At 34.7% G+C, this 14,358-nt stretch overlaps 1 protein-coding gene across 2 annotated transcripts; it reads left to right on the plus strand.

Moving 5' to 3' along the window:
* Positions 1-4,318: 4,318 nt before the first annotated feature.
* On the plus strand, positions 4,319-9,415 carry LOC145061532 (putative ion channel SYM8). Of its 2 annotated transcripts, none has more exons than XM_079009043.1 (12): positions 4,319-5,161; positions 5,424-5,492; positions 5,564-6,193; positions 6,272-6,454; positions 6,567-6,626; positions 6,705-6,908; positions 7,039-7,287; positions 7,972-8,070; positions 8,171-8,365; positions 8,431-8,523; positions 8,592-8,855; positions 8,924-9,415. In XM_079009043.1, the coding sequence occupies exons 1-12, from the start codon at positions 4,502-4,504 to the stop codon at positions 9,140-9,142; spliced, it is 2,925 nt and encodes a 974-aa protein (XP_078865169.1). In that variant the 5' UTR covers positions 4,319-4,501; the 3' UTR covers positions 9,143-9,415. The 2 variants fall into 2 exon arrangements, with proteins under 2 accessions (XP_078865169.1, XP_078865170.1); XM_079009044.1 differs by having other exon boundaries at positions 5,022-5,161; positions 5,351-5,492.
* The last annotated feature ends 4,943 nt before the right edge of the window (positions 9,416-14,358 follow it).

Here is a 14,358-nt window from a genome sequence, read left to right on the forward strand (position 1 = left end):
AAATATTTACTATAAACTTTTACAAACTTATACATCAAACACTTACAAACATTTTCATACAAACAATGACACTAAAATGCTTATAAACTCACCAGCTTTAAAGCTGATAAACTCTTTCAAAATAACTTGTATTCTTAGGTCATTAGTAGACAGGTACCGAGGCCAGGCTTTGAGAAGACGGAGCGTTGAAGACTCATCTCTTATTTTGATTCATATTTTTGGTGTCTTATAACTATACAGAAAACACTTGTATTAAATTATATTATTAATGCAATGGATGATGTTGTTGCTTGTTTACTATTATGCTTTGTTGTGATGCTGTACATGACGTCCTCTGCCCCGGAACGTTTCCGCCGTTCAGGTTTTGGGGTGTGACAAATACAAGCATAACTAAAATAAACTACCCCAATTCCCATGTCGGACTCGAACCGACTCTTTCATCGTGAGGAAAAGCTCCAAATCTTCGTCGTTGAGTTCGTTCACTTTCATTTTTCAAGATTTCTATCGGTTTTTGTTTGAAGCGTCTCTTGTACCTCTTGAAATGACGTTTGTGCTTCAATCATTTTTTGTTCCATCCGAGTTATCATCTCCGCCTTCGTCTCTTGAACTTGCACATATCGATCAAATTTCTCTCCAAAATGATCCATAACACTAAAGCCCAAAGCCATTGAAGACGTTTTTTTTTTGCTTTATTTCTTCCAATGGCCTGATGAAGAGGTTGGTCGTATTCAATATCGAGCGGCTCATCGTTGATGTTGATGTGTGTTCGTCCGTCCGATTGTTGGGAAGTTGTATCAGGGTTTCTTGAACGCTTTGAACTGGAAGATTGTGGATTCTTTCCGTTTTCTCTATCAATTTTGGAGGATTTTTCAACTTTAGCCACGGTTTCACATACAAAAAACTTTGCGGGTTGACATTATTTTTTCAAATTGGTCCAAAGCCACCATGAAGACATCGAAATCGTTTGAACCGCTTTTTCGTATGTTTAGGAGGTTGTTGTAAATTCCTCAAAATTCGGTGCATTTTTGTCGAATATCGCACCACTTCGAGCTAATTTGATTGAGATTTTGTTTTTCACTTCCCGTTAAATCATAGAACATGGATCGAAGTTTCGCTCAAAAACAACCGAAGGTTTAACTATCTCCTTCAATTGGGTCTTGGGAAGCCGAAATCCATGCCTCTGCTAGCTTTTCTTTTTCATCTTTTGTCCACGGGACCCTTTCTTGGATGGTGGTGAGTTGGACCGATTTTTTTCTTTTTTGGTTGAGGAGGTGGTGGTGAAGGTTGAGTTTCCGAAACAAAATTCGGCGAATGAGGGGTTTGTGATGGTTGTGATTGTTGGAGTTGTTGTTGTTGGAAGGTTGGGAAAGGTTGATATGCTCATCACAAGCCATCTCGTGGTATACGTGGACCACAACCACGACCGTACACACCATCTCGGCCGGGCATTGTGTGTTCCACGAAATCAAACGGAAAAATCTATTGGTTGATGTTTGCAACGGCTAGTTTCTTTTGCAACGGAATTTTTTTGTTTTTTGTTTTTTGTTTTTTTGTTTTTTTTTTCTTTTTTACCTTTCAAGCATATTAATCTTTTTCTATAAATACCACACTTATATTAAACATACTCACACAATTTCTTCTTTCTTTTCTCACAAAATCACACACTTCTTTTGCATTTTTCCAAAACCAATGGCTCCTAAAAGGTTGAATTGGTCAGAAAATGAAGAAGGGAACTTAGCACGACGAGTATGGGTAGCGGCTTTAGAAGACCTAGTAACGCCTCCTAATTTTTGGATAAAGGTTGGAAACGTTTTCCATGATTTAATGGGTTGCCAAAATCGTAGTATTGATGAAATATGTTCGAAGTTTCGCGATATGAAAGTTAAATGCCTTGAATTGAATGATATTTATAACTTTGTTATAAACAACGTACACGAAGGCGACCCGTTTGCTGTGACCATGAACCAATATGAAGACACGAAACACATACCGTTTAAACACATCAAAGCTTGACGAAAATTAAGAGAGTGCCTAAAATTTAGCGAGTAAAAATAAGGTTTAAAAAGTAGTTTTAAGTTGTTTATGGTTGCATTTTTAAGGTTTTTTTTATGTTTTTTTTAATGTTGTTTGTTTTAAATTAATATAATCTTGTTTCATTGAATAAAAAACTAGTTTAATAAAAAAAATATGTTTTATTGTGTTTTTGAATTAAATTTAATTAAAAAAATGTGTTATTGTGTTTTAATGTATTTTTGAATTAAATTTAAATAAAAAATGAAGTTGAGCGGTAAGTTAGTGGTAGGTATCCCATGTTAGTGGTAGCAGAATGTGGTGGTGATTTGACACCCACCACATATGTGGTATGTGGTGTGTATAACGAATGGCCTGACCCACCACATACCACAGACCATTCGTTATACACACCACATACCACATATGTGGTGGGTGCCATATTCCCTACCACTAAACACACCACTCCATCTTATTTTTTATTTAAATTTAATTCAAAAATACATTAAAATCATTTTTTTAATACTAGTTTTCCATTAAATTAAAAGACCAAATTACATTAAATAAAAACTACATTAATTGAAATAAAAAAAATAAAAATAACAATAAAAATAAAAATTACATTACTTCAAATAAAAAAATTAAAAAAACATTAAAAAAACTAAAAATTCCAACCATAAATAAAATAAACTACCCCATACGCCTACGTCGGGCTCGAACCGACTCTTTCACCGCGAGGAAAAGTTTCAAGTCTTCGCCCTCGAGGTCGTCCGCTTTCATTTTCAAGATTTCCATATCGGTTTTTGTTTGTATCGTCGTTTGTGCCTCTTGAAATGATGTTTTGTGCTTCGATCATTATTTGCTCCATCCGAGTCATCACCTCGGCCTTCGTTTCTTTAAGTTGCACATATCGATCAAATTTATCGCCAAACATATCCATAACACTAGAATTCGAAGATGTTAAAACCGTTTTTTTTGCTTTATTTCTTCCAACGCACCGACGAAGAGGTTGATCGTTTTCAAGATCTAGCGGATCGTCGTTGATGTCGATGTGTGTTCGGCCGTCCGATTGTTGGGAAGTTGCATTGGGGTTTCTCGAACGCTTTGAACTGGAAGATTACGAAGTTCCTTCCGTTTGCTCTTTCCATTTTGGGGCGTCTTTCAATTTTAGCCATGGTTTCATATACGGAAAAGCTTTGCGTGTTGGCGTTGTTTTTTCAAATTGCTCCATTGCCGCCTTGAAAACATCAAAATCGTTCGAGCCACTTTTGCGTATGTTTAGGAGGTTGTTGTAGATTCTTCCAAACTCGGTGCATTTTAGTCGAATATCTCGCCATTTCGACGTAATTTTATCGGCGTTTCGAGTTTCACTTTCCATTAACTCGTAGAAAATGGCTCGGACTTTCTCCCAAAAACTTCCGTAAGGCTGACTATCTCTTACAATTGGATCTTCAGAAGTCGTCACCCATGCCTCCACTAACTTTTCTTCTTCTTCTTTTGTCCATGGGACCCTTTCTTTGGGCAGTAGTGGGTCGGACCGGTTTTTTTCCTTTTTTTTTGGTTGAGGTGGTGGTGAAGGTTGTGTTTCCGCAACAAAATCCGACGAAAATGGTGGTTGTGAAATTGGTGGTGGTTGTTGTTGTGACGATTGTTGTTGGAGTTATTGTAGTTGTTGGAATTGTTGGTATTGCTGTGAAATTTGTTGTTGTTGGAAAGTCGGAAAATGTTGATATTGTTGTTGGAACAATGATGTTTGTTGGATAGGAGAACCGGTTTGAAGTAGATTGATAAAACCGCCTTGAGGTGACTCCATAGTCGGAATTTGACGATGTGTTGTATCTAACGCAAAAGTATTACCGGGTTTGCGATTTCTGTAGTTTGGAGGGGTATTTTGGATGAGATCCATGATTTTTGGTTGTGAAGATGTTGTGTGTAGTTTGTGTATAGAGAAAGAAAAGAATGGTGTAAAAAATAAGGAGTAAAAATGTTGTATTTATAGGTAAATAAATTGTTTAATTTTTTTTTAAGAAACTAACCGTTCAACAACTATAGCAATGTTCAAATGGAATGCTTCGAGTTGATTGGTCGTGCATTTCCGTTGTACCGAGCACGAGAGACAACGACCACAAGCTACCACGTAACAACGGTGTACTGTACACACCCGTTGTTCGTGGCCAGCTCAATCACAAACGTCCTTGTGCTCGGTATACCACTTGGCCTAATGGCTAATGTGGACACCACGAGATGGCTAGTGGTATACATAAAGGAAGGTCTAAAGATGCTCTACCACCAATGCATATATAACTTACTAAAGTTGTAAAGCCAGCGGAATCTTAGAAACACGGCGGCACGTGCGTACCTTTCGCAACGGTGAAAAACAAACTGTAACACACCACTGGACAATTGGCCGGTCGATAAAACCTCGCTACCACCGTGTGTGTCAGAAAAAAAAAAGAGAGCCAATAGATTCCGGTGAAGATCCGGAAAAATTATGTCTAACATCAATGGAGATTCAATGGATTCCAAACGGAACCCCAACATTCCGCTACCAGAACGACGTCCTCTCCTGAAGAAATCAAGGACGATCGCTGATTCCAGCACTGCTCACTTCCCCGGTCCACTCTTCCCAGCCGTCCGCCGGCCCTCCTCCGATGAGTCAACTCCTCCTCTTCCACCATCTTCCTCCTCCACCTGGTCCCCCCGACGATCATTCGACTCATCCGACAGCTCCAGCACTACCACCAGCGACACTTTCCCCGGTCAAACCTTCGGGTTTGCTGATCGTGATTACGTTTATCCATCATTTCTTGGACCTAACACGACTCGAAACCGGGTGACAGTTGTTAAATCTTCTGCGTCTAAGTCACTGAGGAAACAACCGCCTGTTTCGTCTCCTTCTCCTTCTCCGGTTCGAAGCGCTTCGATGCCTAAGAGTTTGACTACCACAGGGGGAAGCGAAATGCAATCAGCTTCTGCGAGTGCGAGTACGTCACATTCACCGGCGCCGGGGTCAGATTCTAAATCGGAGAGAATCGTTCCGCCAGTGCTTGCTCAAGTTCCAGTTTCTAATTTGACTTCTTCGTCTTCCCTGACTTCATCTTCTCCTGCTCGCAAAAACGCCACGATCAGGAGTTCGTTGATACGTAACCTGGTGAATTATTCCTCTCTACTAGAATTTATATGTATACAGTCATAATCTGAGCGGGTATATAAAAACTAAACTGTGTTCCATTTCCTAATTTTCCATTGAAAATCAAATTTGTCTGTGTGAGTTAAAAGTACTGAACTTATCACTTGAATCCTGTTTATAAGTCTGTAATGTCATGTTGTTATTCTGCAGGGAGCCCTCAGAGCATCTATCCCGCATTTTAATCTTTAGTGTCTGATGATGCCACGTTTATTTCTTAATGCAGCTTGCACTTTTATGTGTAGTGTTTGCATCTTATGCAATAACATTAAGGAATGAAGTCAAGAAGCTTCAGGTATCAAGTTCTTTGACTCTGTACTCTTGCAAACAGATGATTTTGTTAAAGCCTGTTTATTCTCCATACAGGAAGAGAATTATGATCTTCATAGAACTTGTTTGAATAAAGACATTCCTCATGACGAAAGCACAGACATTTTCAAACATGAAAGTGACAATTCATTTGTGTATATTGGCAACACTGACACCCGAAACATTGCTCTCTACACTGTTCTGTTTACTCTTGTGACACCTTTTGTATTATTCAAATATCTTGATGATCTTCCCAAACTCAAGAACCTCTCAAAACGTTCAAAGAACAACAAAGAAGAGGTTCCATTAAAGAAAAGAATCGCATACATGGTGGATGTGTGCTTCTCTATCTACCCTTACGCAAAACTACTTGCCCTTCTCTTTGCAACTATCTTTCTCATTGCATTTGGTGGTTTAGCACTTTATGCTGTAAGTGATGGTAGTCTTGCAGAAGCCCTTTGGCTTTCTTGGACATTTGTAGCAGATTCAGGGAATCATGCAGATAGAGTTGGCACTGGATCAAGAATTGTTTCAGTCTCTATAAGTTCAGGAGGGATGCTGATATTTGCAATGATGCTAGGGCTTGTTTCAGATGCTATCTCAGAGAAAGTAGATTCATTACGAAAAGGGAAAAGTGAAGTCATTGAAAGCAACCACATACTTGTTCTTGGATGGAGTGACAAATTGGTAATAACTAATAAGTCTTGGTATTTAATTACTTTATGCACAAAGGTCAAAAGAAGATAATGTTTTGGTCAACTACAGGGTTCACTTTTGAAGCAGCTGGCAATAGCAAACAAGAGCATTGGTGGTGGTGTGGTGGTTGTCCTGGCGGAAAGAGACAAGGAGGAGATGGAGATGGATATAGCAAAACTTGAGTTCAGCTTCATGGGCACTTCAGTTATATGCAGAAGTGGTAGTCCTCTTATACTTGCTGACTTGAAAAAGGTAGTAGTATTTCTTGAAAATTGAAATCTTTTTTCTTTTATGATGTCAGATGTAAATGGGGCCCACAACATTCTTCAAATCTTTCTTGTTAACTTCTTTTGAATATGCTTAGGTTTCGGTTTCAAAAGCACGTGCTATAATAGTACTTGCAGCAGATGAAAATGCAGATCAAGTATGTCTCACTTCTTAAACATTTAACCATTTGACCATTTTACCCTTATTCAATTAACAAGATTCTTTATTTTTTTAGAGTGATGCACGAGCATTGAGGGTTGTGCTTAGTCTTACTGGAGTAAAAGAGGGGCTAAGAGGTCATGTGGTTGTAGAAATGAGTGATCTTGACAATGAACCCTTGGTGAAGCTTGTTGGAGGTGAACTCATTGAGACAGTTGTTGCACATGATGTGATTGGAAGGTTAATGATTCAATGTGCTCTTCAACCTGGTCTTGCACAGGTAGTTTAAACTTTAAATTAAATAAAATGAGTTTTCACTTTTCACAATCAGAATTATAAATTTATAATCTGTTTATAATGTTTTATATATGGTTGAAATTGAATTAAGTGTGAAATTGTTTTTGTTGCAGATATGGGAAGATATATTGGGGTTTGAAAATGCAGAATTTTATATCAAAAGGTGGCCACAGTTAGATGGTTTAAGGTTTGAAGATGTACTTATTTCGTTTCCAGATGCGATCCCTTGTGGAGTAAAGGTTGCTTCAGAAAGAGGGAAGATAATAATAAATCCCAAAGATGAGTATATATTAAAAGAAGGTGATGAGATACTTGTGATAGCTGAAGATGATGACACATATACCCCTGGCCCTTTACCAGAGGTCAGACTTTCAATTATTAAGTTTACAGCTTTCTTTTAAAGGGTATAATCACAAAAATGACCAAAATGGGTAAAACTCATTTAACAAATTCATCTTTGGGGAAGACTTTTTTAGTCTTTATATATTTTTCTTATTCAACTAAGTTCCAAAAAACCGACAATTGTATTCATTTTAACCCTTTTACCCGTTCGACAAATCATCCCACTTTCAAAAATTACACTTTTGGCCCAGATTTTAAATTTTATTACAAATTTGCCCAATATTTACACTTTTGGCCTAAATTTAGTTTTTTTTACATCTTCTTTTTCAAAATTTTGTTTCGAATATGTTTTTTTTTGCTTTATAAAATCATATTTATACAAAAAAAAACATAATTTAAAATAAAAACTTTCTTTTTTTCTATGTAAAAGCTTTTTCTTTAAACATTTTATATACAAAATACTTGTATATAAGGCCAAAATATAAGGGCTTTTAACAAAATGACCATCAATTTCGCATCAATATGATTGCGAACATTCTTTATAAGTGGCCCCCACCACAATAGAACTTTTAAAAATTTAAAAAATCGAAAAAAAAAAAATTTCTTTTTTGCAGCCTTTTTTCATTAAAAGTAATTTCACAATTGACCCATTATGTTTTTTTTTTTTTTTTTTTTTTTTTTTTTTTTTTTTTTTTCTGTTACAGGTACGAAGGGGTCTCTTTCCAAAAAAAGTCGACCCTCCAAAATTCCCAGAAAAGATATTATTTTGTGGTTGGCGACGTGATATTGATGATATGATTATGGTAATTGTAATTCACAGCTATTTATTAATCTCTAGATTTCAAGAATAATATAATAGTTAGTAAATAATAAATTCTATTTTTTTTTTTTGAAATCTACCAGGTTCTAGAAGCATTCTTGGCTCCAGGGTCAGAGTTATGGATGTTTAACGAGGTATTGGAGAAAGAAAGAGAGAGAAAATTAGTGGATGGTGGACTTGATATTTCAGGACTTGTTAACATTAAACTCGTCCACCGTGTTGGAAACGCAGTTATTAAAAAACATCTAGAAACTCTCCCTTTAGAAACCTTTGATTCTGTAAGTCTCCTCAATCATATATACATACAAAAATCCATGATTTATTACTAACTCCAATACAACAGATTCTAATTCTTGCAGATGAATCTGTAGAAGACTCAATTGTCCATTCAGACTCACGTTCTCTAGCCACCCTCCTTCTCATCCGAGACATTCAGGTCAAATTTTAACGTTAAACAAAAATGAATTTATTATTATTATTTTATTATTGACTTAATGGATACAGTCAAAGCGGCTTCCATATAAAGAAGACACTCACACAAGCTCAACAACCGCTTTCTCTCATAGTTCTTGGATACGTGAGATGCAACAAGCTTCTAATAAATCAATAATAATAAGTGAGATTTTGGATTCAAGAACTAGAAACCTTGTTTCTGTCACAAAAATTAGTGATTATGTTCTTTCAAATGAGCTTGTGAGCATGGCTTTAGCAATGGTGGCTGAAGATAAACAGATCAATCGTGTCCTTGAAGAACTTTTTGCAGAAGAGGTACTACCCAAACACTACTACTTACTTCCCAATTCAAACTTCCAAAACTAAAGTTAAAATTTTAACAGGGAAATGAGATGTGCATTAAACCAGGGGAATTCTATCTTTATGATCAAGAAGAACTCTGTTTTTACGACATCATGATAAGGGGTCGCGAAAGGCATGAAATTGTAATTGGCTATCGTTTAGCGACAGCTGAACGTGCAGTAATAAATCCTGTGGATAAAAATAAGCTTGTTAAATGGTCGCTAGATGACGTTTTTGTTGTCGTTGCATTAGGCGAATGAGATTCACTTCACATAGTGTCGTAAATAACCCTTGATAAGTGTTGGAAAAGGCAAATAGATTAATGGCTCACTTTTAGTGCTGTATATTACTAAAGTGTCGCGAAAAAGTCTTTTACCTTAAGTTTATTGTTTGTATAGGTGACGAAGACGTCCCATTTAAACAATTTTTTTTTTTTAATTTTGTTTATTTAAGGTCATGTGATTGTTTGAAGAGACAAATGTCGTATAAAATGCGCTACAAATTAATTCTTGAATAGTATCTGTGATTTTTGATATAGTTTGTGGGGTTCTATGTATTTGAATGTACTTTCAGCTGCTTTTGATTTGTACCTTACATAGTTTAATTTACTTTTTACCGGTTTGAAGATGGATATATTTGATAAAAATAGCTCATGTCGAAAGCTAGAATTTTCATTTTTATTTGTGTTGAAATGTTTAATAGAAGTTTTGAAATTTAAATGTGTATAAAACTAAAACCTAAAAGCACATAAAGGTGGTTGTGAAAAAACTATTTGAAGTAACTTTTAATTATAAAATAATAAAAGTTTTAGGTTGTAATTTCAAGTTAAACATTTTCTTAAATTCAAGAGTATTTTTAAAACTAAAAGTAGGGATGGGCAAAGGCCTAGACCCGGTTTGAATCGGACCACAAACCGGACTGTCATAGATTAAACCACTATGCCAAATTTCGGTTCCAAAACCGGGTTTTTACCCAAAGTGATCTTCAAGCGGTCTGTTCTTTTTATTTATTTATTTATTTTTATTATTTTTATTTTTAATTTAACTAATTTATTTATTTTTCGTTTTTAACTATCTTTTGTTACCGCCTCATGATTTCTTTATTCTCGATTGATGAGATATGTCCAGTTTGCCTTAAGGTATGTTTGGACATTTTTGGGGAATATGCGGTTAATTGTAGAGAGCTCCCTGGTTTCAAATACTGACATGATGTGGTTAGGGATGTTTTCTTTGATGCTTGTCGGCATGCTGATATTTCCGTGAAGAAAGAAGCACCAGTGAATTTTCACTCAGACGAGCTGACATTTTGGTCTTTAGATAAGTATGAGGGAAACATGCTTGTGTGGATCTTATTGGGGTCTCTCATCTCGTCGGTTTAAGGAGCCGGAGTTTCACAGCAGGACATGCAGTTTTGAAATCCGTTGCGTACAAAGTGGCAAAACATGAGAATGCATGCATAAAAAATAAATACGTGTTTATACCTTTTCCATTTGATACATTTGGTTTTTTTGCACCATAAGCGATGGAGCTCCTCAATAGAGTTTAACAAGTCATGCATTCAAATGTTCTCCTAGATCCATAAATGTTGTTTTTAAAATAATTAGTTTTGCCATCTAGAAAGAGCTAGCAACACAACTTGTTGCCCGTTTGCGGTTTGCATTCCGTTGATATGTATTGACTTTTTTATCATCAATATTGATAGATAAATACCAATAGTTTCATATTAAAAAAAATCAATTACTGATTTTTAAATAAAAAATAAAATAGACACTTACATATTTCAAATGACAATGATCTCATGTTCACTGAAGTTTTCTTTGATTTTATATGATTTTTAGAATACAACAACTACCAATTTCAACAACAATGACATTTTCCAACCTTCTATCCGAACATATTTTTAACTATTTTATATTAAAAACTAGTTTCTGACTTTTAAATAAGAAATAAAGTAGACAATTAGGTGATTAAAATGACACCAACCTCATATTTATTTGGATTTTCTATGCATTTATACGATTTTTACGATACAATAGATACTGCATTTCAACAACAATAACATTTTTCAGCCTTTAATTCAAGTGATTTATTAACCATTTTACATTCAAAATTAGTTTCTAACCTCTAAATAAGAAATAAAGTAGTCTCTTATATCCTTCAAATAACACCGACATAATGTTTACTGGATTTTTCAATGATTTTATAGGATTTCTACAACACAACATATTACACAGTTTTATGTCCAATTCTAAACCCGATCAAGTGTTGTTTTTTCGGTGGAATTGATGAAACTAGAACCGGTGGAACCGGGAACTGGAAAACCCAAAATCTAGGAACCTTGAATCATCTTAGTTGCTGAAAAATCAATTCAAGTCCAAACGGTCAAAATACTGATGCCAAGATAAAAGCTTTTAAAAGGTCTTAGGGAGGAGGGAGTCGTTCCCATTGAACCCACCGAACCTATTGAACCCACTGCCACATCAGCTTTTCTCTTTGATTTTTCTTCATCTTTCCGAACTCACAACACACAGAAATCCTATATTTCTCAACCCACTCAACCCATTCAATTAAAAAAAATATACAAAATAATCAAGGTAAAATCTTAATTAGCAATAGAGTTACCGCCGGTACTACTCCCTCTTCGGCGGGTTGTTTAATTGGTTTCACGAACCCACTTCATCCTCTCTCTCTACTTTGTCTCTCTCATTTTCTCTTGTACCATATGTTTTAAGACTTGTACCTTAGTTGTTTAGTATTTTTTTTTAATTGAGTGGGTTGAGTGGGTTGAAAAAGATAGGATTTCCGTGTGTTGTGGGTTCGGAAAGATGAAAAAAAATCAAAGAGAAAAGCTGATGTTACAATGGGTTCGGTGGGTTCAATGGGAACGACTCCCTCCTCCCTTATAAGTTTGTTGTCAAACACCCAAGTATAATTTAAATGGACCATGATGGTAAAAATAAAAAAAAAATCAATCCCTGATAAGATACATGTTTGAATAACACACATCTAAGTGTATAGTTTGGCCAATAGGTTTGCCATAGTAAATCAGGTTTTATCTATGAAATCATAATATTTATTGATGAGTTGATCACTTTATTAAGAATTAATGGACTTTTTTTAAAGAACCGAAATGTAATCCGAATTATTTATATTGGTTGCAAAATTGTCATGTATTTTGTAATGGTAGCTAAATAAACCACATAAAACGAAACCGTGAGGATGTCAGTCAACATTGGAACTAAAACTCTCATATCAGAACAATTGTGTAATTTTCCAGGGCAATTTAGTCTTTTTGGATTATATCGTAAGGATTAAGATGGAATTTACACAACCACATTTTTTTTATTAACAATTTTTCTCCATGATAGAACCTTCATCAAAGCCGCAAATAGTGAGACATGATGATCATTTTTCAACACTTCTTGTACCCATCGATTTTGACTTGGGCTATCAGACTCTTTCTTCAAAGATCCATAATTTTCCAAAACTAAATAAACAATATATTCCAAATAATAATCATTTAACCAATTTTAGGATTTAGAAGATCTAATATATATATATATATATATATATATATATATATATATATATATATATATATATATATATAGGATATAGATCCGGTAAGAATTTTTTTTTTGTAGGAAGGTAAGAAGTTTCTTTTGTACATATTTTTTTGACGAACAAAATAAATGAATCACTAGATGATTCATTTGTAAGATAATTCACAAGAAAACAATTTCAAAAAAACATTTTCATGATTCATATTTAAGTAAATTAAGAAAATATTTATTTTTATGACAATTTTAGTGAATAACAATAAAATCATTGTATAAATGAATCATCAACATGTTTTTTTGAGAATTTTTTCTTATTAATCATCTTACAAATGAATCATGTGATGATTCATTTTGTTTGTTTGCTAAAAAAATATATAGAAAAAAAACTTCTTATCTTCCTACCAAAATTTTCCTTCTTATTTGATCTTGACTCTCTCTCTCTCTCTCTCTCTCTCTCTATATATATATATATATATATATATATATATATATATATATATATATATATATATATATATATATATGGTTAGGTTATTTTGTTTTGACTATCTATTGTGTGCATGTATGATTGATTCTTGACCAATCATTTTAGTTATTTTAAGAAAGTAATTAATGCATATTACATGTTGAAGATATAATGGGTATTAATTACATCTTCAGCATTTAATATGCATTAATTACTTTCTTAAAATAACTAAAATGATTGGTCCAGATTTAATCATACATGCACACGATAGATAGTGAAAACATTTGAACCTAAGTCTCTCTCTCTCTCTTTCTCTCTCTCTATATATATATATATATATATATATATATATATATATATATATATATATATAAATGAGTTTTATTTCAAAAATAGATTCATAAACTAGAGAAATTGGCAAACAGAATACTTGATTTTCGAAAATAACATAAACTAATTTATACCCACCAAGGATCATCTTGCATGTTGTAGAGAGATTTAAACACCAACGAAAGAAGAGATGAAGAAATGATAACCTTTGTAGTTCTTTGGGTTCTCGTGGGAGGTTTGAAAGTTGATGAAGAATGATGAACTTTAGAGGCACCAATAATGACTTAACTTGATATAGAATGCTAGTTCTTTTGTATAAAACTCTTAAGACTCTTAAGCTTTATGTTCTTATCAAAATAAGCACTTAAAGAGAGTATCAAGAAGCAAGTAAACTCTTCATAAGATTAAGAAATGAAGTCATTATTTTGATCATCCTTTTATTAGATCTCTTCTCTTTAAAGTTTATGGCCATTATTAGCTTATTTTGGGGGTTAATCTTGGATTTGAGCATGTCATGAAGCTAAGACTTCAGATCTGGACATCTCATGGCCTCCATAGACTTAAAGTTGCCAACTTTATCAAGTCTTGGCCCTCCTTCATGCCCTAGGTTCCTTGATAAGCCTTATTTGAGTGTTTTATCCCCTTTGATGCCATGAATGGACATTAAGTTAGCAAATTTACGTGGTATCTTACCTCTAGGGGACCAAATCTGTAGTTTGGAGCATTCATAGCCGCTTGGAAGCGTCTGAATACATAAAAGCTAGGAAGAACCCGGCGAGTTACTCTTCCAACTCGACGGGTTGGATCGAGTTTTCTCGTCTTCTGGATGCTGAACGAACTCAACGAGTTGATGAAATAACTAGTCGAGTTGGCTAGGGTTTCTCCCAGTTTTTTGAACACTGAAGGAACTCAACGAGTTTCTAAATGCACTCGACGAGTTGGGTCAACATGGACTGTTGACTGTTGACTTTGACCATGGTTGACCAAGTTTGACTTAAAGGTGGTATTTTAGGTGTTTCAGGATTTTTATGAAGTAGTTATTGGTGATTGTAGGCTGTTGAGTTCGGAGCTGTGATTCGAGAGTTGGATCTTGTCAGTCAGTGCTTATTGTGAGGTGAGTT

The sequence above is a fragment of the Lactuca serriola genome, chromosome 7 (assembly GCF_051521515.1).
Source record: "Lactuca serriola cultivar US96UC23 chromosome 7, Lser_US96UC23_V15, whole genome shotgun sequence".
Lineage (NCBI taxonomy): Eukaryota > Viridiplantae > Streptophyta > Magnoliopsida > Asterales > Asteraceae > Lactuca > Lactuca serriola.

Excerpts from the sequence above, each read along its gene's own strand:
- LOC145061532 (XM_079009043.1), top strand. The coding sequence starts at position 4,502 with ATGTCTAACATCAATGGAGATTCAATGGATTCCAAACGGAACCCCAAC. Across the intron at positions 5,493-5,563 it reads ATGAAGTCAAGAAGCTTCAG|GAAGAGAATTATGATCTTCA; the intron begins GTATCAAGTTCT and ends TTCTCCATACAG. Across the intron at positions 6,627-6,704 it reads CAGATGAAAATGCAGATCAA|AGTGATGCACGAGCATTGAG; the intron begins GTATGTCTCACT and ends TTATTTTTTTAG.